This window comes from Dipodomys ordii, unplaced genomic scaffold, assembly GCF_000151885.1.
Source record: "Dipodomys ordii isolate 6190 unplaced genomic scaffold, Dord_2.0 Scaffold127, whole genome shotgun sequence".
NCBI classification, from domain to species: domain Eukaryota; kingdom Metazoa; phylum Chordata; class Mammalia; order Rodentia; family Heteromyidae; genus Dipodomys; species Dipodomys ordii.
The window spans coordinates 1,843,085-1,867,631 of NW_012267343.1; the positions used below are offsets into that span (position 1 = coordinate 1,843,085).

Sequence of the window (24,547 nt, forward strand, 5' to 3'; positions counted from 1 at the left end):
AGTTGATTCTGGTGCAGGGTGATATATAAGGATCTAGCTTTAGTTTTCTACAAGTAGTTAACCAATTTTGCCAGCACCATTTACTGAAGAGGCTGTCTTTGTTCCATTCTATTGCTTTAGCTCCCTTATGGAAGATTAGATGGCTATAGGTCTGTAGGTTCATTTCTGGGTTTTCAATTTTTAGCCTCCTTTAAAAAACTTTTTTTTATCATCGGTAGTGGGTCTTAAACTCTGGGCCTAGGCACTGTCCCTGAGCTCTTCAGCTCAAGGCAAGTGCTTTAACACTTGAGCCACAGTGCCACTTCCAGTTTTCTGGTGATTAATTGAAGATAAGAATCTCATGGACTTTCCCGCCTGGGCTGGCTTTGGACTGCAGTCCTCAGATCTCAGCCTCCTGAGTAGCTAGGATCACAGGCATGAGCCACCAGTGCCCAGCTTGGCTGAATTTAGGATTAATGTGGGGTACTTCCTCCCCAGAGCAAGAAGGAGGCAAGCATATTCCTTGAGATTTTAAATTGGAAGACTTATTTTAATTTAAAATAATGCATGCATGGTACAGAATAGAGTGTAACATTAATGTGAATTCCTAAAATAAATCAGGATAGAGAATTCAGAGAAATTTTGGATGTATAGCAGTCCTCTGCAAAGTAGATGCTTACAGCTTGTCTCTCCTGCATAACTTATGTCATATCCATCTCCATCCATTTGTGGATAGGTTTGAGAAGCTCACCATTGCACCATGGTCTCACATTGTTTCCATCTGCCAAAGATTCTGTCTTTGGATTTTTTTTTTGGTGCAGGCCCTGGGTCTTGACCTCAGAGCCTGGTTGCTATCCCTTAGCTTCTTTTTGCTAAAGGCTAGTGCTCTACCACTTGAGCCAGAGCTCCACTTTTTGCTTTATCTCAGTAGTTGCTTGGCAATGAGAGTTTCACAGACTTTTCTGGCTAGGCTGGCTTTGAACCTTGATTCTCAGATCTCAGCCTCCTGAATAGCAGCTAGGATTACAGCCTGGCATCTGGCCTGTCTGTGGATTCTTATGTGAGTTGTAAGCCTAGGCCGTGTAGGACTCCCTTTGTTTTAGTTTGTTAGTTGAAGAACACTGAAATCCCTTTGAGACAGCTTGCCCCTTGCTATTGTGGTTGTTTTGGGAGTATCCTCAATTCTTATATTGAAACAAGAGAGGCCATGCTGAGACCACCTTCTTATCTCTTCACAGGTGTTAATTTTTTTTTTTAAAGCCATAACATGTTCCTACAGCTGCAGCCACCACATGCATGATTGTAAACAACCAGAAGTAATTGCCTTGGAATGGCAAAAGCAAACTGTAAATTTGCTTGGTGGAGGGCAAACAATTTTTAAATCAGCTTCACTTGTATGGCATTTATGCCTAAGTATTAGAATGCTCTTGCTGTTAGAAGCTTGGAGTATTTACATAATTGTTCCAAGTCCTAAGAAATCCAGGGGCTTTTTTTTTTTTTGAGACCACCAGTGTTTAATAATTCCCCTTTTCCTGAGCCCTGAGGCTAATGAGCGTTTTGAATCTAAGATCTGCTGTTAGGAGCATTGTGCAGTCAATCCATGCTAAAAGTAGTTTGCCCACCCTCGGTGTCTGGAGGTTCTGTGTCTTACACTGATTCTTTTCTTTCCTTATGTTGTCTGGAAGAACATTGAGCTCAAGGTGGAAGTAGAAAGTCTGAAGCGGGAGCTCCACGAGAGAGAGAAACTGCTCATCAAAGCCTCGTGAGTACTGTCATACTTCAAAAGCTTGCAGTTTGCTGGAGCTTCGCAGAGTGGCTGCTAAGCTGGCCAGTGAGATACACTCAGCTGCTTTCTCAAGTCAGCTGTTCTCTGACTGGCCTCTGAGGACCCCAAGGAAGTCTTTGTTTTTGTTTAATTACCTATTTTCAAGTGTAACATAGCTGTGGAAAATGATCAGGACTCAAGGGTACAGCATGATAGATTTTCCCAGACCTAGCACATGGTCACCATCCTGATTAAGAAGCAAACATTACCAGCCCCAAGAGGCTTCCTTCATGCTCTTAGGACTCAGACTCTGCCCCCAAGGTGACACTGCTAACTACTGTTACCACGGATTGCTTAGTTCTGCCTGTTTCTGAACTTGGTGTAAATGAAGTTGTGCAGTGTGTGTGTGTGTGTGTGTGTGTTCTTTTCTCTGCAGTGTATTTGGGAGATTTGCCTGTGGTGAATTATGCCTGTTGTTCATCCATTATCATTGCTGTACAGCCTGGGGCATGAGAACAGGTCCTGGTATGTAAGGCAGGGAGGACAGGGTGGAGCTTCAGCCTTGGAACTTGGTTTCAAACCTGTTGCATGAATTCCAGTGTCTTTTGTAGTATTTTGTTTAAAGGAGATTTTAATAACATACATTAGCTGAAAGCTAGTAGTTCCATTAATTAGTTTATTTATTCAGATGTTTATTGAACAACACACACAGGAAGGTGACTATAGCTGATGGAGGGGTTGATTCTTTACTCATTTGTCATTGCTTATTATATAATAGATGAGGATCTGAAGAAGATGCCTTCTTACCCCCAGAACTGACCAGGATGGCTGAGAGGAGGGTTACCAGTCAGAGTGGAGGTGCAGTGAGAGAGGGCATTTATGGGAGAAGTAGGGACACCATGTGTGTTAGATTTTGTTCAAGAGAGTGGAATAGACATCCCAAGGTTGACCCACTGAGGGATGTGGCAGCGAGCTCCTGCTGGCTGTGGCAGGCCAGGAGCCCGAGTCTGGCATAGGGCATGCTGTACTACTCTGGGCCAGAGCAGTTACTAAGCATCTGTGATGTGCTGTGCTGCACAAGTTCCTCTCATGGCCAGGTGTCCAGCAACTAGAAGTTGGCCTTGCTGGCTTTGAGCAGATTAGACTCAGGCCACCTCTGAATCTTTTTGAACTTGCACACTTTATATTTTCTGAATGAATGAGTGACTATGACCAGGTTATTAATTAATTAATTAATTAATTTAATGCCACATCATTCTCTGGGCAAATCTGCTTTAGCGGGCCTGAAGATCAACAATAGAGTGTTCAGTTTAATACTCATTGCACTGCCTGCTGTAGGTCTCCCAACTCCCAAGAGCTTGTGTTGTTCCTCAGTATTAGCACACAGACTGGAGTGTTTTGGGGCCTTGTATACACAAGTTTCTCAGATTGCCTCAGAGCTTGAGGCCATTTATAATCTGACTCATAACTTCCTTAGAAAATAATTACAAAGCAGCTAGATGTGCTATGCTGGACAAATTCTTGGGGTTCTAGGGGTGATTTGAACACAAGGCTTCTTGTTAGTGGGCACGATGGGTATGAACACTGGCTGTACTACAAACTGGAGGAAGGCCTATAAAGAGAGAACAAGGAGCTTCCTTAGTAGATCTGTAGATGTAGGTATGCAAGTACATCTAGAGGTACCTACCTACATCTAGATGTACAGAGGAGATGTGAGTGGTAATTAAACAGTGAGTGGATGAAGAAATGTTGGAGAAGGTATTGTGTTAGTCTAAGATCAAATAAGCAAGGGACACCACCAAGAGTTGCTTTTGAAAAGGTTGCTGTGATGCTGGGTGGGAAATAGTTGGTGGAAGGAACTGGAAATAAAGAAGGAGGCCAGTGAGGAAGCTAACCTGGTGCATGAGCAAGGGCTGCGTTGTAGACTATGTGTGTGAGAGGCGGATATGAAAGATCTTTTGGAGGCAAAGTCAGTAGGCATTGGTGACTGGTGAGAAGGTAGCATCATGAAGGCCATGAGCTCCCTTTAGGAGTATTCACAGTGACATAACCACTAGAGCTCCCTCTCTACCAACTCTGGGTCCCACACACAGTTGGGTGGTATGCTTGCTCCTGTGTGATGACTGACTGCCCCTGCTGATCTCTGCCCCTTCTCAGCCTCTTCCAGCCTAATGCCTTTCCTGTCACCTTGCTCTCTGTACAGGTTTAAATGGGCCATGTGCAACTTCTGCCCACATTGGCCTCCTCACAGACTCTGTCATACAATGAGAGTCCTATGTGTAGCACTTTCTGGGGGAGAAAACATTTCCACTCCAAGTACATTGCATCCTTATCCTGGGAGCCAGGCAAACCCACATGATGTCTTTGTTTTATTGAAGAAGGATTTAGGCCTAGCGAAAGATGGGCTGTGACTTGTATTCAGGAGGGTCAGCACTAGAGCTAGAACTAGTCCCAGTGTCTTACCAGAGTAGGTTTCCTGCTCTGTCTTGTGTTTGATTTTCATGTATAGACAGTATGTATACGGCGTCTATGTGGCTGTTCTGTATCTATCATGTAACTACTAGTGTGCCTTTCCCTTTGTTCCTAGTTACCCAGCACCACGGGAGTGTGTCTGTAGCTAACACGTGTTGATGGAAAGTATATTACTGTTATGCCTTCACCACCTCCCCTTTTCAGTTAGGCATTTTGGTGGGGGATAGCGTGGGACATGGCACCCAGCACAGGAAAATCTCTATGAGCTATAAGTAGAGTGGCAAGGATGCAGAGGAAATGTTGATGACGGAAAAGGGTCACGGATAGCGATTGTAGAAAGCTGGAGTAGACAGTTCCCATTAGGGCTTGCCGTCTACCTGGTCTCTTAGCCCGGATTCTACAAGAAAAGGCAGGGGAAGAAGGAGAACTAACAATAGTCAGATCCTGCTTTGCTCCAAATCTGTGCCTGGCATTGGATGTGCTTTCTTGTGTTTATACCAGTTGTGTGAGACAGCCAGTGTTCCCATTTCAGTGAAGTGAAGACTGAGGCCTAGAATGCAGGGAACTTGTCCGAAATGGTAACAGAAGAGTCTGGTCTGGCTCTAGTGCCCAGAAGACGTTTGTTTGTTGGTTTTTCCATTGTTATATTCATCAGTTATGGTAAGGAGACATTAAAAGCAAAAGCAGTCATATTGTTGAGAGTACATTTTATCTCTGTAGCTTTAAAGCACAAACAAAAAATAATAATTCCATTAGCAGAGGAAAATTGCACCATACTGCTGAGTATAAATTTTATTGCTACAGTAACTGTAAAACACAAAGATGATAAATGAAAAGTTGGAGCATTTATTATTGGGAATATATTTTATTGGTATAACTAAAACACAAACAAACTGAATAATACCAGTAGTTGTTAAAAATTGTAGTCAGCCTCTTGACAGTGTATGTGATTCAGGCTGTAAAAAGCCAAGGTTAGAGCAGGGTTGACAGATTGATGGGAGGGAGACTGTCAGGTGAGAATACAACACAGTGAGGATAGGGGCTATAGAAAGGAACTGTTGTGTAGTGGGGCTCCATAAAGCCCAAGGGCTAAGACATTGTGAGCGTGTAGCTGAAATGCAGGCCTGGGAAGATCTTGTTCTAGGGCTTAGGAAGCAGGTGCAGCAAGGCGTGTTCTTTTGGCCCCCTGTAATAGTGTAGGTAGGAATGAGGTTGAGTCTTTGTGATTTGAGACGGTGTTGACCCAGAAATGAGCAGAGAGAGTGGGGGCACTCTTATGACATGGGCATGGGGGCCTTGGTTCTGGCTGGGGATAATCTGTTCTCAGCTCAGACACTGGCACAAGGTCTCCCAACTGCTCATCAGGGGTCATTGTGGCCCTGGGCTCAGATCTGGGGCTCATGAGCATAGCACTCCAATCAGGGAGGAAGAGGTGACCCCTGTGTAAGCATATTAATTCTACAAAGCAGTCATCTCATCTTCTCATGTGAGGAAAGTGAAATATAGTAGATGATTTGCTGAGACTGGTCATGCTGGGGAATGGAATGGAGCAAGAATTTGGAAGCAGATCTGTCCAGCGTCAGAGCCATGCCCGTTCCTTCAGCTGTTCACACTGAGTTCTATTCACACAGCATTGCCACGCTGGGGCTCTGAAGCCTTATTGGTGAGAGGAACGGCCAATGTGAATACAGTCTTTACTTGCAGATGACGCCTGTTGGGGGACTTGGACAGCAGGCATGGTCCTTTTGACTCTGTATTGTTCTCTGTCTGTTCATGTGACCTGCACATGTGCATGTCCAGGTCACGTGGAAATTTTATATACCTCTGAAGTAGTGCATAGAGGGCAACTGAACCTTTTTTTTTTTTTTTTTTTTTTGCAGTTTTTCTGAGAAACCAGCTTTAGGTGGAGCCATTTCCTCTGTTATCTGCCTTTTGGAAACCTGCAGTCATTTAGAAATCTGTGGGAACAGCTCAGAGTCTTAAGCTGCGAGATCCTGCTTTGCTTTCAGTGTTGGTGGCTTGGCCCCTGGGTCTAGCTTTGGAGCAGCGCTGTCCCCCACATTAATTGTGCTGAGGGAATATTCCAAGGGGCCACAGCAGTGTTAGGCTTCATGATCTCCTTGCCTCATGCCCGAAGTGGTAGCTTGCACTCACACAGATTGATCCTGTCCTTCCGAAACTGCTCTTTCCTCTAGCTGGCAGGAGATGAAATACTGCTCCTTTGCATGGCGGTCTGTCAATGCTTTTCTCCTAAGCCACCAGTGGATGTGTCCTTTGTTGAAGCTCCCTCGCAGGAAGTATGGCAATAGCTATCTTGAGTGTTAAAAGAGTGCTTGCCCTTTGACCCAGCCGTTCCCTCCTGGGGAATCTTTTCTTGGGAAACCACTGGATAGTAACACACATAAGCTTTGGTCACAGTGCGGCTGTTAAATGCGACAGTGGCACTAGTGAGCATTGCATGACCATGGTCTTCAGGTCTTTATATTGTCAGACAGATGTATTAAATCAGAAACAATTTGCATGTATAAAGTGTAGGAAATTGACTTAATCAGTTACAGCATATTTCATAGAATGAATTCATACGTAGCCATTAAACTGATGATTCAGATTATATTTACTGATAGGAAAGAATCAAATCAGTTTAGGAATGTACCAAATGCTTCTGTTTTTATAGAGCATGTCTGAAAGGCTGTATACTAAAATGTTGCCTTAGTTATCCTGGGTGACAAGATTATAGCTGATTCTTAACTTTTTCTTAACCTATATCTTGGAATTACAAATATTGGTTCTCTTCCCTCCCTCTCTCTTTTCCCCTCCCCTCCCCTCCTCTCCCCTCCTCTTCTCTCCTCTCCTCTTCTCTTTTTTCTTTCTGCCAGCTCAGGTAAGTGGGAGGAACAATGAGTGAATGTTTCTTGTATCTTTGGGGCTGGTGAAGGGACCTCTGAATTGCCATTCTCATACCATCTATCCCTTTGCCTCTTTGCAGCAAAGCGGTGGAGAGTTTAGCGGAAGGGGGTGGCTCTGAGATTCAGCGGGTGAAAGAAGACGCCCAGAAGAAGGTGCAGCAGGTAGAAGACCTCCTAACAAGAAGAATCCGCCTTCTGGAAGGGGTAGGTCTGGGAGCCTGAGTGGCCATGTTTCGCACTGTGGTCTGACAGGGGAGACCCTCTGCTGTTGTTTGTTTCATGAACTCTCAGGAGTTTTAGCAGTACCCAGCCACCCTCATCCTCACTAAGCATCTCTTAGGTTCTAGCTCATTTCTGGCAGTCTGTATTTATAATTTATAAGACCTCTGCCCAGCCAATTGGCCACCATTATCTTCATTCCTATTGGAGGATACACGGGATACACATTCCTGTTTGAGGAGGCACAGCGAGTACACACAGTGCAGGTGAAATCCCAAGTTTAAATTGTGTGCTGCTTTTCAAGTTGGGCTTTCCACAACATCACTGTTTATTGTCCAGTTTGGTCCTGTTGTAATGCTGAGGAAGCTGAATCCCACTGAAAGGAAAGACTTAACCTACTGCCAGGCGAGCCTACACCTAGATTCCTTGGTCTCTAGCCATTGTCTCTTCAGGTGTTGTCCTCAGATCTGGCTTTCATCCTACCATCTTGCCAGTACTCATTGAATGTCTCCTCATTTTCCTGTGACTGTGGTTTGAATCCTAGCTAAAATATTCTGTCTCCTTTTAAGCTAATAGTAAATCATTCAGGTTGACTGTCCCTTTCTCAAGTGCTTGGGACCAGAAAGATTTTGGAGTTAAAAAAATCTGGAATATTTACTTACACACAATGAGATTATTTTATGATGGAGTCCAAGTGTAGACATGAAATTCACTTAGTTTCATGTATACTTAGTGTATAGAGCCAAAAGACAAGTATTTAGTGGCTGGTATTTTGACGGCAACCTGTCTTGTGAGATTAGGTGTAGAATTTTCCTTTGTGATACTATGCTTGCACTCAGAAACTTTTAGATATTGGAGCATTTTAGAGTTGAGATTTTTTTTTCTTTTTGGTTTTTTTGGTTGGTTGTGGGGCCTGAACTCTGGGCCTGGGCGCTAGCCCTCTACCACTTGAGCCACAGCACCCCTTCCAGCTTTTTCTGCTTATGTGGTGCTGAGGAATCAAACTGAGGGCCTCATGCATGCAAGGCAAGCACTGTACCACTGAGCCACCTTCCCAGCCCCTAGAGTTGAGATTTTTTATATTAAGGATGCCTAACCTATACTATTTAATAAAAATTTTTTTTTTTTCTACAGACCCACATTGGTCTAACCAACATTGCTAACCTCCTTCCCTTGCCCTCCTGCTGAGAACCACTGTACCCTGCTTAGTCTTGATTCAATCACCTTGCTGTTTTGAGCTAGTACCGCAGTGTTTTGGAGTGGCACATCTCTGCTGTGTCCCTTGCTATCTTTATCACTTTGGTATTTGCCTTCCCGGGGCCTGTGCTTCTTCATCTGAGGGAGGGACAGCACACCTGCTCTACAGTGGTGACAGCAATAATGAGTGGGGCTAATAGGCATTGGGGTTCCCTCCACACTGATTCTTAGTTGATCCTTTCAGGAACCAATCAGGTAAGTACTCCATCACCCTTTCTCTTTCTCTTTTTTCCTTTTACATCAGAAACAGGCACAGTGTGGCCAAGTCACTTGCTCAAAGTCACCTGGGCAGTAAATATTAGGAGGGCTGGCTGCCAGCCTACGTTGTAGACTCTGATACTCTACTGTCTTAGTATATCACACTATAGGGGTAGATGAGGACAAAATCTGATATGAATTAATGTTCTTGCTCAGAGTCTGGCATTTAGTAGGCACTCAGTAAATGACAGGCTTTGATTTGTACCAGCTCTCATGGGCATGGACAGGCAAGACTTCTGGGAAGATGGAGCTGGGTAGGTAGGCACTAAGGAAAGGGCAGGAATAGCAAGCCAGTCCTTTCCTCAGAAGCTTTCTGCAGAAAGCATCTCCCAGCAGCTCTTCAACGAGATAGTGCTTATCCTGTTTTATAGAATGAGAACTTGGAGCTCAAAGAGGTTAAGTATCTATCCATAGTCCATACCGCAAGTACGTAGGAAAGCTGGGTGTTTTATTTGTGGAGACAGGGTCTTGTTATGTAGCCCAAACTGACCTGGGTAGTTCATACTGGCCTCAAATTCAGTCTTCTTGCCTTAGCTTCCAGAGTGCTAAGATTTGAGGTGTGCATCACCACACGCAGCATTAGCTAACTAGGTCTGAAAGCCAGTCCTTGTGATATATGATTCAGGTCTCCCCCTAGGTCCCTTGAGTGAGCACTGAGGCCTTTCTCCCAACATAGACACTGCCTGCGTGTTTTAGATAATTTCTTTGGTGGCTTCTCTCAGCTCTCAGAAAGAGCACAGAGATTTTCACTGCTTAAATCACCTTGGAGATACGGAAAATGTACTTTAGAATTGTATAGTCATTATCTTAAAAAGACACAGTGAGGGGACGGTGGGGTGTGGGACAAATTTGAATGGAGATTACGATGACTTGGAAATTGATATGTGTTTAGTATTGAGAGGCGCATTTCTTCTTGTTCTCACTGAAGCTGTAAATATTGATCTGATTTTTCACAACCGAAAGTATCATTCTCGTAGAGTTGAGTCTTTTCCATTGGAAATGCCTATTACTCTTCAGGATACAGGAGGGAAAAATGGCTGGCAAATGTATTTATTACCGATTCTTCCCATGTATAATACCATTCAGGGAGGGGAAATGTGCCGGAGAAAAAGTCATAAATATTTATATTTTAATCCAATTTCCTTTCAAAATGTTCCCAATTGTATTGAAAAATTGCATCAAATGCATTTAATTTAACTCTAGGATGTGAAAGCCGCCCAAGCAGAACTGGAGAAAGCCTTTGTGGGGACAGAAATGGAGAAGGCTCTTCGGCTGAGTTTGGAAAGCCAGCTTGCAGCGATGAAGAAGATGCAGGAGGGGGACTTGGAGGTGGCTCTGGCCCTGGACGAGAAGGACAGGTCTGCTGGGATCCCTGTGAAACCCTATTACCTTGCATTTGCAGCAGGGGAAAATATTGCTTCCCTTCCCTTTCCCTGCCTTCCCTCAGCATTCCACATGGGGCCTGAGTTGCTTACTAGAACCCACCCAATACAGGAAGACAGAAAACTAGGGGCAGAATCAGGATGGAAAGGAAAAGAAATAGATAGTAATAGGAGGAGATTAACAGATAGTAATAGGAGGAGATTGGCCATTAGTAGATAAAAATTTATGTTGAAACATTTTACTTAAATACTAACTCTAGTGTTCAGTATTGGCTAAAAGCCACCTGATACCCAAACGATAAAAAAAGGAAGAACCAATTGTCTGGACTTGACATTCACATTACTTGCTAGCTAAAACAAGCCACAGACTCAGGAAGTCCTGTTTTACTTGGCACTGCTAAAGGGAAATTTCGTGAATAATCCAGAATAAGATAGGTGCCATTTGGTTCAGGGAAGTGGATGCACAAGAGGGCTTTTTAGTTACCGTATGTTGCAATCAAGGTTTCGATAAAAATTAGAAGAAACCTGAAATTTTGTTCTTACATATTGACCCTCTTGTGTTATTTGATGGTCACTAAGTGAAAGGTTGACTTAACTAAACAAGGATGAGGCTTGCGGTAACCTTGGTTGAAGAGCCTCACGTGTTTGGAATTTGATGACATTGTTCCAAAGTTAATGATGTGTTCCACAGGATTTTGACGTGGTTGATTTTCTTGGTCACTCAGTGTCCCTGGGTGGATGAGTCCCATGTTGTTTAGACCTCTTGTCTAACTGCTGTTTGCCTTTACCCCTGTTCTGGTCCTATTTTGAGACTTGAATAAAGACTTATCTTTAGTCATGGTTTAGGAAATCAGATGATTGTTCATCTTGATTATTAGTGAAAGGAGCAATGGATGCTGAGGGAGAGCCTGTGGCCTCCAAACTTAAGTGTGCTAGCTTCAGCATTTGGAGGAACTAGTATTTGTAGGATGCAATGTAGATTTTTCTCACCTCTGTTTGGGAAGATGGAAGTGTTGCAATTAGGAACTGAATTCTCTGAACCTTGGTGGAGGAAGTGAGTGTGACAGTTTGCCTGTTTAAGGCCTTGAGTTTTTCTTTTTTTCTTTTGTCGGTTGTGGGGCTTGAACTCTGGGCTTGGGAGCTATCCCTGCGTTCTTCAGCTTAAGGTGAGCGCTCTACCGCTTGAGCCACAGCACCACTTCTGGTTTTCTAGTGGTTAATTGGAGATAAATCGAGTCTCACGACTTTTCTGCTCCGGCAGGCTTTGAACCGTGATCCTCAGATCTCAGCCTTTTCAGTAGCTAGGATTACAGGCGTGAGCCACTGGTGCCCTGCTGGCCTTGGGTTTTTCTTGGCCACATTGCAGTAATAGGAGTCTTCCTGGAGGGGGCACCTTGCCAAGCTCCACTCTAATTATTGACCTTTCCAGGCAGCATCCAAGAAGTCAGGAGCCACTTGACTGAGAAATTCCCACCTAAAATTCCACATTCTCTTCCCAGCTGATTAATAGTGAAGCTCTAAGAGTCTTTTTTTTTTTTCTTCCAATTGTGAAAATACCGTACAGAGGGGTTACAATTACATGGGCAAAATAATGAGTACATTTCTTATCAAGCATTGTTGCCTCCTCCTTTGTTTCCCCTTCCTGCCCCATCCTATTCCGCCCCCCCCCGCCACCGCCAAAGTTGTAAAGTTTGTATTTCCACATAACGACTTGTACATCTCATTATGGACTTGTTTTCCTACACTGTCTATAGGTTCTAGCAGTTAAGTTGGGGTAGAAGCTCAAGGAATGGAATAGAATAGAGTAGAATGTGGAATAGAATTCCAACTGCCTGTGATGGGGAAGAAAGGAGGAGGCTGGAAGGGGTTTGCAAAGAAGTCCTGAAATAGAGCTGATTGGAAAGACCCTGTGTGTGTGTGTGCGTGCGTGTGTGTGTGCTCACACGCATGTTGGGGGTGTGTGTATCAGTGAAGCTTGTCAGGCAATTCATTGCTTCTGTTGGATCATCATGTCCTTCGTTCAATAAATGTTTCCTTTGCATCTTCTATTCTACATAATAGGATTGGAATAAAGGACTGAATGATACCAATTAGATCATTGTCATTCATCGTCTAAATTTAAGCTTGTCATGTAGTGAGGTGGAAAGGGTGGAAGAGGCACAAACAGCACAATCATTACCAAATTCAGTTTGGAGAGACTAGAAGTTTCCTGCAGCAAGTCCAGTAGTCCTCTTTTAATCTGTAGGGGATGTGTGAATGCCTGAAACCTGAGTGTATGTTTTGTCCTACTCATAATTATATTAGAAACAGTAAAGGTATCAACAACAATAATAAAGCAGACCAAACACAACAGTATTCTATAATAAAAGCCTGTGACCATGTTCTCTCTCTCAAAATACCGTACTGTACTGTGTATTGTTGTGATGCCCCACAGGTTGATGCACAGGCATTGTGGCGTTCTGTTAGGGTTACTTGGACACAAGCACTTTGTACAGTCCATGTGATAGCCAGGATGACTTCTGAGTGACCAATGGGTGGGTAGCATCTATAGCATGGATGATTCATGTGCCAGGTGGGAAGGAGAGGACAGTATGAGATTTCATTATGCTGTAGTGTGACATCCATTTAACATTTATGAATTATTTCTATCATGTTCACTTAATATATTTGGACCGTGGTTAACTACTGTGAATCTACTTTAGGTAAATGGATAAAGATGAGCTATTGTATGAGACTGAGGAGAAATTACTTGGACAAAGAATTGGGTGTAAGGTGTTCCAGGGATAGGAATGGTTTGTATAACAGTCCAGATGAACAGGCAGGCAGGAAAAGCCATTCAGCCTGGCCAAGTATTATGTTCTGGCAGGGCAGTGGGAGGAGGTGAGAAGAGGAACAGTGGGGCTGTGTGGAAGGTCTGGGTTTCATCCCGAAGGTATGTGAGAAGCCACTGGAGTGTGAGGGATGAGGTTTGGGGGCAGGACCACAGTCAGATTTAGAGAGATCCCTTGGCTGGAATGGATTTGTTTGCTCTGGGTCTTTGTGGAAGGTTGGTCTCCTGCTGATAAAGACATATACAGGGGAGGTGATGGTGACCAGGATGGACCAGGCTTGGAAGTGAACAGGTGGAGGTGGGAGAAGGTGGCGTGCATGTGAGCTTCCAGGGCTTGGTTGGCTGAGGGAAGAGCTACAGTATTACTTAACCTCTCCCAGCATGAGCAGATGAGCCATGCTAGTGTGGTTTGCTGAATTTGGGAGAAGAAAGAAGATATGCTTTTGAGTGGAACTAGTGGGCAGATGATGCTTTCAGACATAGTTCAAGGAGTCTGTGAGTCAGTGAGTGGAGGCCAGGAGGTGGGTGGGTACATGGATCCAGGCTGACATTAGAGGACACGCATATTCCTTCTTTAACTGAGGAGTGAGGCCTGGGGCATTTGTGTCTGGAATGCAGAGATACACAGGGTCTTGTTTCTGTGGAGCACCCTTGTGGTTTTGTACATCCTGATGGATGTAGCCATAGAGGTGAGTTCAGGACTCTGTGCTTGGGTGTGGGGCAGGGAAAGCCCTTCAGGAGGAACCCTGGGAGTTTCCAGCCCAGAAAGAATGCCAGGGTCCAGAGGCTGGCACGTTTCACAGGAGTGCTAGAGGAAAGCTGTCTCTGTCAGGGTGTCCTGTCTAAGTTTGACTCGCCCATTTGGAAGGGAGTGTGGTAGACCACGTGGAAGTGGGCTTCACGGAGACGGCACTTTCCTGGAGGTTCCCACAGAACTTGCTGGATGGCCAGAGTCTGCTCTGTCAGTGTTGTGAATGCATCTGCCTCAGGGACAGAGGTGCCAGCCATACCCCACTCTGAGGCAGCAGTCAGATATTCATTGACTTGGGTGATACTCTCTGGGGTTTAGGATCAGTGTGTTCCCTATCTGAAGCTCAGCCAACGTCAGATGGTTAGCGTGGCTAGGTAGCTGGCTTCCGTGGTTGTGTCCTGGTGAGAAAAGTCCAGGTCTGCCACACACAAGAGTGACCCAGTATTGGACAGGCAGACTGTTACGACTTGAGGTCTGCCCCTTCCTCGGATGCGCCCTGCCAGCATCTTTCTGGCTCCCAGCATCTTTTTCAGAGGCACTTATAGTCACTGCTTTCTTTCCTTCAGTCTGGCCTCTCAGCTGTTCTGTACGTTGGAGGCAGTGTCAGGGAGCCCTGCAGGTTGAATGTGGCTAGCAGATACCTTTTCTTTGGTCTCCACAGAATTTTTCAGAGTTAAATAGTTGCCAATATTGAAAACGGTGAATTTCACACAAAAGTATGAGTTTGTAGCTTCTCTCGAAAGCTTGAAGATGTGGCAGCGCCAGGCTCCATCTGTGGCAAGGAGGCTGCTATTCTCTGTCAATGAGCGGAGTTTTATTTGGCCTCAGTCTCACCTCGTGATCCCAGCCCTCTACACATTTTCATCATATCTAGAACATACTTGATGCTAATTAGCAAGGAGCAAATAAACAAGTTTATTGAGTTAGCATTCTATACAACTTGGCATGACTGTACATTTCCACTTGATTTTGGGCTTATTTTAGAGCTGAGCCCCTAGAGGGCAGTCTTGCTCCTTCCTCTGCATTTTGGGCAACACCACACAGGTTGCCTGGTGCCCCCTGCCCCATTGAAGGGCATTGCTGGATATGTCAGCCGCCTCTATCACCTGACCTTCTCTGGGGGATGCTGATTGCTTCATGAGGGTGGCCCGCTGAGCCTCCACTCTGTGTACCACGTTCAGATACTGTCCAGGCTCAGCTACAGAAGAGCTCTTCTGAGTATTGGAGTTCTAATAGTTGAATGTTCTAAAAAAGTAATATTTACTGCAGGTGTTACTTGCTGAGTTCTGCTGTATGCCAGGCAATGTGGATCCCCAGGCCACACAAGCACGTTGCCCCATTCTATAACCAAAGACATGCAGGTGCAGAGAGGTCACATGACTTGTGGTCAGAGACCAATTCCTGCAAGATGGCTTGGTGGTCCAGAGAAGGATGTCTTCAGCTCTGCCTGAAGGGTATGGTGGGGCAAAGGTTCTTTGAGGAGAGGATATAGGGAGCTTATTGGATGGAGATGGTGGAAGGGTTGGGAAGGACATTCCAGGTAGAGGGTATTGATAGCACTGCAAAGGCATGGGGGATGTGGGGCATAAAACAGCCTGGCTTTGAAGAGAGCTGGAAGTGAGGCTGCTCAGTGGTAGTGGGGAGGCTTTCCTGAGAGTTCAGCCTGCTGTCACAGCCTGCAGACTGGGCCTCAGAACCCTGGCCCGGGCATTTGGCTGTTAGCTTGAGAGTCAGTGTGTTTTTAAGCTTTGCTCTGAGAGACTGTGGAGTCACGATCCGCACAGCTCTCGAGTGGCTCCCTGTGTTTGAGCTTTGGCGACAGGCTTCTTTTGAAGAGGGGATTTCTTGGCCAAAAAGTGATTTCTTGTGAAATTATTAGTAACTACTGCTATGGATGGGGGCTGCTGAAGGGCTTCAGACAGGGTGTGGCTTGACCAGGCCGTGGTCTGGCTGCTGTGGCCAGGAGATTCAGATGTTGCACAGATTCTGAGCTCTTGATCTCTGACCTGCAAAATGTAGATTGTGTGTATGTTTAGTTGAAGAGATCTGGCTCCATTTCCTAGTCTCTCCTGCTCCATGGAGCTAAGAGAACAGCTTAGAATTAATATTTAAATTTTGTTCTCTTTTAGGCTGATTGAGGAGTTGAAGCTGTCTTTGAAGAGCAAAGAAGCTTTAATTCAGTGCCTTAAAGAGGGGAAATCTCAGATGGCATCTCCTGATGAGAACGTGGCCTCTGGAGAGCTCGGAGGACTTTCTACTGCTCTGAAGGAAGCTAAGGAGAGAGACGAGGATGAGGTGAGGTGACAGGGCCCAGGGATGGCGGGTAGGGCGGGGGGGCGTGGCTGCGACACTTCAAATGGAGCGCCTTCAGTCTACATGGTTCACACCCTGTCGCCTTTCCTCTTCCCTCCCTGTCAGCTGAATGATCAGCAGAAGCCATCTCTGTCAGGGCCCTGGCATCTTTCCCCCCAGCCTCTTATTTATGAACAAAAAACCCAGTTCTGACTGTCTTTCACCATGTGTTAGTTTGTTGTTGTCCAGAGACTTTATTTCCTCCTCTGGGACTTCCTAGGATGAAACTGTGGTGCATTGCACATGTCTGCTCTTCCTCTGTGATTAGAGACAATTCAAAGGTGCATTTGCTATGACCCTTGAAAGCCATGGGGGGAGGCCATCCTGGGCCTGGCAGTACTCAAAGGCTCAGTTACCACCCTTTCCAGCTGGTCCTTATGTTGAGTTTAGAACCAGGCTCAGAGGGGTGTTAATGTTTATCTAAAGGCTTCAAGATCTGGATTACTGATAGCTGACTCCACACCCCTCTGGCCTCCCCCCCTCCCTCCCCTCCCCCGCCTCTAGATGGCCTCCACTGGAGACTACTGGAAGACAGAGGACAGGTAGGTCTTAGTGCCCACCTGCCATTCGTGTTGGACCAAGGGTGGCTGCTGCATGGGTCATTCACAGTGGGGCATGTTCTGGAGGCCCAGAATGGCTCTCGATTTCTTCATGGAGCTGGGTCTTTATATTGTCCACTGCAGTGAATTTTTTAGTTTTCACATGGAATCATCCACTGTCTCTTGTTCTTTCTATTAAGCCTGTGTCCCACCTCTGGCTCTGTTCTCTCCTAGCCCCTTCCATTTTGTCCTGAAGCACCCTGGTATACTCTTGAGGCCCGGGGGCTGGGGCGGTGGTGGCTGGTGATGAAGCAGGCAGCTGGTCTTTATGATTTTTTTTACTCAATCCAGGAGAGGCCTTGGGTGGGCTGAGAGAGGGAGGGCACACTGGTTTGGAGGAGCTTCATGTTGGCGAGTAAATGAGGTGCTCACTGTAATTGTTCTGGTGAGCCTTTGGGTCATGGACACCATTTTCTCTGGTTGACTGACACCAATCAATAATGCCTTTTCTTAGGCCACACAAACGGAGCGCCAGAAGGAGAGAAATCACTTTGAAGAGAGGATCCAGGTCTGTTGATCTAATTTGAAATTTTATTGAAGATTTGCCCTGTCTTGCTTTTGCTTTATTCTGAGTGCAGCAGATAATTCTCTCTATCAGTGGCTGTCACTTATTGAGTGCCATGTGCTAGATGCCAGCCGTGCCTAAGGTACATTAGAGGGAGGGTCTCCAACTGCAGTAATAGGTGGACAGGCCCACTCTGCAGGTGTGGCACCTGACACTCAGAACAGGGTGGCCCTTTGCCCTGGGATTCAGGCCTGTCCCACAGCCCATTTGTACAGCATCCCCTGTTTAGAAGTGCTGTCTCATCTGTGTCTGGCTTGATCCTCCCCAGCCCAGGAGAGGTAGTGGTGATCAGCTTCAGAAGTGAACTCGGTCTTCCTCAATCCCAATTCTCCGCTAGCTTTTGTAGCATCAAGGAGTGAAATTAATGAACTGTTATTTCCCCCCAAATAACCGGGGCCAGTTTCAAAGACTCTGATGTGACTGAATTCAGATTCTAGAAGGCACTAGTGTACTCACAGGAATAGCTGCCACCCTTTGAGCCGGTCTGATCCCTCCCCTTGCCCAGTCCCGTTGCCGGGAGCGCTAGCAGAGAAACGTGGAGCTAATGCCACAGCGTTCAGCTCCACTTGGAAACATTAATCACAGGTTGACAGCAACGAGATAGAATAACTGCGTTTGAGTGTTCTCTTAAAGATATATTTACAGTGCATTTTGGTGAGAATGCATCAACTTAGTGATTTTTTTTTCTAATCTAATTTAGGCACTTCAGGAGGACCTGAGAGAGAAAGAAAGAGAAATTGCTACAGAGAAGAAAAATAGTTTAAAGAGGGATAAAGCTATCCAGGGCTTAACCACGGCACTAAAATCAAAGGAGAGAGCGGTACGGCTGATGCACTTGAAGTGGAGGTTTTCTTTATTAGTTTCCATGGCTAGCCTTTCCTATCATGAAGTTTTAGCTTTCTTTAGATAAAAGTTTTAAGAGAGCTGAGATAATAGAAAGTAGGCAAAGGATCCTTTTTGTCTAGTGGAAATTCTCTTGGAGTACAGTATCAAATCTAGTGTTGTTCTCTCTCCCCTGCCTCCCATAGGAGTTAAACATACAGCTTTTAATTTTCCAATAGCCATATTAAAGTGAATACAAAGAAATAAGATAAACTAACTTTAACATGCACAGACACGATCATTTCAACATGTGATCAAATCACTCATAAGTATCATTGAAGTAATTAATATTTCATTTTTTCAGCACCAAGCGTTTGTAGTTGAGACACACTTTGCGAGCATTTCAGTTTATCCTCAGCTCACCATGTGGCTCAGTGTGGCTCACGAGCTCCCCCTGTGGCCAGTGGCTCCGCTGCTGCCCAGTGCAGGTGGAACCTCAGGGAGGAGGACAGAACCCTGAGACACAGGGATTTTGGAGGCGAGGCTGTGGCTGATCCAGTTAGGTAGGGGCCAGTGGTCTGCGCTGGAGGCCGTTCTGTCCCTCAGTCAGTGAAGCAAGAGAAGAGAAGAGACCCAATTCGGCTAGCAGGTGTAGTGAGCGAGGTGGAGGTAGGCTTGTCACAGGAGGCACAGGGCACAGGGAGGGAAGGGAACCTGATCCAGGTAAGGGTGGGGTGGGGAGCAGGGAGCTGGGTCTTACAGGATGGGAGGTGGACGGGGAGCGGGGGAGGGGGAAGGGTGGATGGTGGAGGAAGCGGGGAAGCCATTGTGGACAGGGAGAGCATTGAACATTGGTGAAGGCCTTACATTAGGAGAGAGCCTGAAATTCTAAAAGAAGCCGGGCCAGCTTCAGGGGACGCAGGGGAGGGTGGTTGAGGGGGGCTGGGAGTATAGGTGGGAGCCAACTAGAGAGGCTAACTAGAATGTGGTTCCAGTGAGAGAACTGGAGAGAGAGGTGGAGGTAGATTCCAGAAGTAAGGCCACAGGCCAGAGTAGGGGAGGTCTGATGATTGGGCGTATGACTCCAGAGAGGGCTCCAGTGCAGAGCACAGGAAGTGGAGAATGGGGTGCAATGGGGCAGTGGGGGAAGGGTCTGCTCAGAAGGCACCGACAGGCCCTCCAGGAGAGCTGTGCTGCAGGCAGAGGCACGCGCAGGTCTACAGCTTCCACAGGCTGCAGCCTGGAGGGCTGATGCGATGTGACCTGCATTCCCATGGAGAGGAGAATGGGAAGGAGGGAGGAAGGTGTCAGAACTTCAGTGAGGGGCAGGGATGTACATAGGAGCAGCAGGACTGGTTTCAGGCATAGGAAATGGGTCCTAGAGTCTACTCCCTACCCTTGTCTGTCGACCCAAGGGCTCCACTAGACCACTCCGAAGCCCAAGCTGCCAGTGTGCAGACCTTACCTTCACAGAGCAACAACACTTGTGGGGACTGGGCCCCCTAGAGGTGAAGCCCTGGTGAGGACTAGCCTGCCTAGAGAGCCCACAGGGGTCTTCCCTGGATTCTGAGCACTGCACAGTGCGGTGGGAAAGGCATCGGGGCTGAGCCTGTTTGCATCCCTGTCTGCTGTGTCTTATTCCCACCCTGCTCCCTCAGGTTGAGGAACTTAACGCTGAAATCAAAGATCTCAACGCTGCCTTCGCAAAAGCCAAAGAAGCCTCCCAGAAAACCCAGACCCAGGTAAGAGTTCATGGGCCTGGTTTAATAAGCGACTATCTTGATTCTGACTCCTGATGAGGTAGGTACTTTGCCGGCGAAGGGAACTGGAATGACTTTAATAAGGAGGGCCATGGTTCTTTCACAGGATGTTCCCCACAGCCCGGGAGCTTCTCCAGCCCCCTCAGTGCGATAATGCTGATGGTGACAGCTCCTCCCCCAGGGGAGTGCTGCTTTTACTCTGGGCCAAGTTTTAGATAGTGCAGGATACATAGAGTATCTCATTTAATTCTCACAGCCCTGTGGGGGAAGGCAGTCTTCCATCCCAGCAAGGGGGTGCAGTGTATCCACTGTCACACAGCTACCAAGCAGCAGGGCCAGGATACAAATGTAGCAATTGCAGATTACTGCGGTATTTATTGAACACCTATTTCGTGCCCAGCTTCACTTAGTGATCCCTATAGATCTCACTTATCTGTGCATCCTTGTAAGGAAGCGCAAGTAGGCTGGCTTTATTGGTAGGACATTCACAGGACTTGCTTAGGGTAACAGAAACAGCAAGTGGTAGAGCTGGCATTGGCCCAGAGCCAGTCTCCCTGGCCAGCCCAGTCTTCCACCTGTCATCTCGTACCTCCCTCTGGGCTGCCTTCTCCCTTCTGGTCTTGGGACCTGTCTTTTCTTTTTCTTTTTTTTTGGGGTGGGGTGTCTAGTCGTGGGGCCCGAACTCTGGGCCTGGGCGCTGTCCCTCAGCTTTTCAGCTCAAGGCTAGCGCTCTACCACTTAGCCACAGTGCCACTTCCAGCTTTTTTTTCTTTTTGCTTATGTGGTGCTGAGGAATTGAACCCAGGGCCTCATGCATGCAAGGCAAGCGCTCTACCACTGAGCCACCTTCCCAGCCCCTGTCTTTTCTTTTTCTAACCTTGGTTCCTAGTGTGTGGACTGCTACTAGTCATCTTGATATTCTTGCCCTTTTCCTAATTGTAGTTTTGTGCGTGTAATTATTTCAGCATTTCCTTCCCATATTTCTAGTTTCCTTGTGCAGTTTCTACCTATGACAATAACTTTGAGTCACTTGAGACCCATTGTTACAATAAGCTCATGTTACTGCAGCTCTCCTCCCACTTCCTGAGGCCATGTTGCTTTTGGTGGCAAAGTGGAAGTTGGTTCTTCAGTGGAATTTAAGACAATCATAGATTGTCCTTCACATCCTGGCCACATCCTTCGCAGAGCTTTGGCTCACAGGGGAGTAGCGGAAGTAATTGGTTTGAGTATTGGTATGCGAGCAACATGAAGGACCTTGGACTTGCCCCTTTCTCTGTTCTGACACGAGGGGACTTCTACACAGTGTTTTGTTTTTGTCTTGCTTTTGCGATAACAAACTTTAAAAGCTGATTTATTAGGAAAACTGTCAATGTTTTCCATTGCTTAAAAAGAAACCCATACCAAGACATACTGGTAATTAATAGCCAGAAAACAGACATCTGGTATTTTGCTGGTATAATGACTCTGTTAGGTTCTGAAGGAAAGGCAGCATTGTGGGGATTTTTTTTTTCTTTCTTGGTGGTGCTGAGCTTTGAATTTAGTGCCTTGGGCTTGCTCTTCTGGCACTCTTATCACTTGAGCCACTCTTCTAGGCCTGCTTTTGGGTGATTATTTTGGAGATGGGGTTTTGTGGATTTTTTTGTGGGCTGGCCTTGAGCCACAATCCTCTAGGTCTCAGCCTCCTAAAAAGGTGTGAGTCATCAGTGCCAACTGTTACCCAGGTTTATGACATGCAGTCATTTAACAGCCTTAGTTGAAAGATGATAGAAGTGATATTTGAGCTCTTATAGTGCAGTGTCGGCTGGGTTGTTTTTCTTGCACTCCAGAGAGATCAGGAGCTGTATGTCACACTGACTGCTGGGAGAACCCTCACTGCATCTTTATCCAGGAAGGATAATTATGCATGAGTGACTGCACATGCTAGCTCACGTGGGCTGTTTCATTTGTGGGCTACAATGAATCTTGTGCCAGGTAATGGTGGCTTATGTCTGTAATCCTAACTGCTCAGGAGGCTGAGATCTGAGGACGGCAGTTCAAAGCCAGCCCGGGCAGGAAAGTCCATGAGATTCTTATTTCCAATTAACCATCAGAAAACTGGAAGTGGAGCTATGGCTCCAAGTGGTAGAGTGCTAGACCCATAACTGAAAAAAAAAAAAAAAGAGAAAAGAAAAGAATGCATGTAAACACAGAAATGCATTTCTTTGGCATCTTGGGACCTGTGGGGAAATCATGTGATTTGAACGAATTGCAGCATGAGTTAAATGGCTAGCAGTCACGGGATTGACATCAGCTGGATACTGAAGCAGCAGTGAATGTTACTCCAGTCCTGGAGTGGTCACAAAGTTCACAAAGTTCAGGAGCTCAGAGACTCAGCTTCTGAAGGTAGCCCTGCCTCATGTAGGTACCATGTGAACTGGCTGATGCTCCTCTGTGCTCATTTCAAATCATTTCCAAATTGGAATTGGTATCCCCTCCAGCTATGAGAATAAAAAATGCACATTGTAAGCTGGGTGCTGGTGGCTCATGCCTGTAATTCTACTACTCAGGAGGGGGAGATCTGAGGATCATGGTTCAAAGCCAGATGGGCAGGAAAATCTGTGAGGCTCTTTATCTCCAGTAAACTACCAAAAAGCCAGAAGTGGAGCTGTGACTCAACTGGTAAAGTGCTAGCCTTGAGCAAAAAAGCTCAAGGACAGTGTCCAGGCCATGAGTTCGAGCCCTAGGCCCGGCACACACATATACAAAAAAAGAGCACATTGTAGGATATGTATGAAATTCTTAAAGCAGAAAAAAGAAGTTGACAGAAATCACCTATAAGCTCACTTTTAAATGTTTATTATTAACACTTTGACCCTCTCAGTACACATTTATATGTATATACTCCAGTCCTTTTTTGCTTTATAGTTATTTCTCAAGGTTTCTCTCTCTTCTCTTCCCCTCCTTCCCCCCAGCTTAATCTTTCTACCTGTTCCTTTTGTGTTGCTGGGATTATGGATTTGTACCATCATGCCCAACTTACTTGTTGAGCTTTCCTCAAACTATGATCCTTTCAATCTCCACCTCCTGAACAGCTGGGATTATAGGTATGTGCTACCTTGTCTGGTCCCAGTCTTTTTAATTTTATTTTGAGATATTTTTTTCTTCAGAGATAATTGTCTCCCAAGTCCTGGAGCTAACATTGGTCTTAAACCCAGACCCATCTTACTTTTTATTAAGATCATCATGTTTTTATAGTAGGCAAGAGTGATTTAATGTTATATTTGACCTTTAGTTTCCATCGTGTTTAATTGTGCCAAATATTTGCTACTTGGGTATCATTCAGAAAAAGGTAAAAAGCCCTCTAGGAAAGTTTTTCAAAGGGTCATTTAAGGAAGATGCAACACAGAACGTGTTTTTATGCAATGAATAGAATCTGTGCACTGGACTTCTTCAAGCTTAGGTTTGGTCATTGTTATATGTGATGGCGGCAGATCCTTTACCACTGGATAATAACAGTGAATAATTATGTTCAAAAAGCCCCTAACAGGTGCTCCCGTCTTTGTCTTTGCATCACGTCCATTCTTCCTGGGTGGTCACTGGAGTCTGCCCTGCTGAGGGCAAGACGGTGAGAGCTAGGGGAGGAACACAGACTCCCAGCTACTCCAGGCCCAGATTCAGGCATGAGGCCTAATGATACACTACTTATTCAGCAGTTCTAAGCCTAAATTACTTCCATGGGCATAATAATGATGTGTGAAAAATATGATACATGTAAGAGTGCTTCTTTTATTATTTTTGGGTTTTTTTTGACAGTACTAGGCTTGAAGTAAAGGCCTTGTATTTGCTAGCCAGTTGTTCTACCACCTGAGCCATGCTTCTAGACCATTTTGCTTTTGTTATTTTTCTAATAGGATCTTGCTTTTTGCCTAGACTGGCCTAGACAGTGATCTTCCTACTTACGCTTCCTATGTAGCTGGGTTGACAGGTACTCCACACCATGCCCAGCTTTTTAATTGGTTGAAGTGAGGTCTCACATGCTTTTTGCCCTGGCTGCAATTGAACTTTGGTCTTCCTGGTCTTTGAATCCTGAATAGCTATGATTATAGGTGGGGACTACCATGCCTGGCTTTAGCTGCTAAGTGTAGTCAGAGTTTAATAAAAGGAAGGGGCAAATATTGCTCAAGATGATCATTTTCTGGTCATTGTTGACTTTTTTTTTGTCTGTTGAGTTTATTTAAGCACTGCCACAGAAATTAAAAAAATGATCTCATGATCTAGGTTTTCTGCTCCTTTTTATTTAATTCCGATTTGTGTTAGAATTTGAATGGTGCTCACTCTCATCTTATGTTGCTGTAACGTGGTGTCCTACATTGCCAGAAATGTGGGGCCCTGCACCTGTGCTTGAGAAAACCTAAGACAGCAGAGGTACTCTGCCCCTCACTTAGCTGTAGTTTTGCTTATTTCCTAAACAACCGTCTTGATACCCTGACTATCTGGTGATAGGGGCAGAGATGGATTTCCTAGAAATGCCATAAACTGGGGCCTTCTTCATTCCAGTCTGGGTTGTGACTTTGACAACTCAATTGCCCTTCTTATTTATTTTTTAAAAATTGACACCAGAGTTGGGACACAAGGCCTTGAGATTGCTGGG

General features: G+C 45.6%; 1 protein-coding gene across 7 annotated transcripts in view; it reads left to right on the forward strand.

Annotated features, from left to right (window-relative positions):
- The window catches only part of Cdk5rap2 (CDK5 regulatory subunit associated protein 2), a 186,205-nt gene that overhangs the window by 39,387 nt on the left and 122,271 nt on the right, over positions 1-24,547 (forward strand). For all 7 annotated transcript variants that reach the window (XR_001175598.1, XR_001175597.1, XM_013030170.1 and 4 more), the window contains exons 5-11: positions 1,665-1,741; positions 7,203-7,326; positions 10,060-10,214; positions 15,949-16,114; positions 17,225-17,278; positions 18,036-18,155; positions 19,816-19,899. Coding sequence is in view for 5 of the 7 variants with exons in the window: in XM_013030170.1 (XP_012885624.1) it covers positions 1,665-1,741; positions 7,203-7,326; positions 10,060-10,214; positions 15,949-16,114; positions 17,225-17,278; positions 18,036-18,155; positions 19,816-19,899 (780 nt within the window). In the remaining 2 variants the exon portion in view is untranslated. The remainder of the gene's footprint in view (positions 1-1,664; positions 1,742-7,202; positions 7,327-10,059; positions 10,215-15,948; positions 16,115-17,224; positions 17,279-18,035; positions 18,156-19,815; positions 19,900-24,547) is intronic.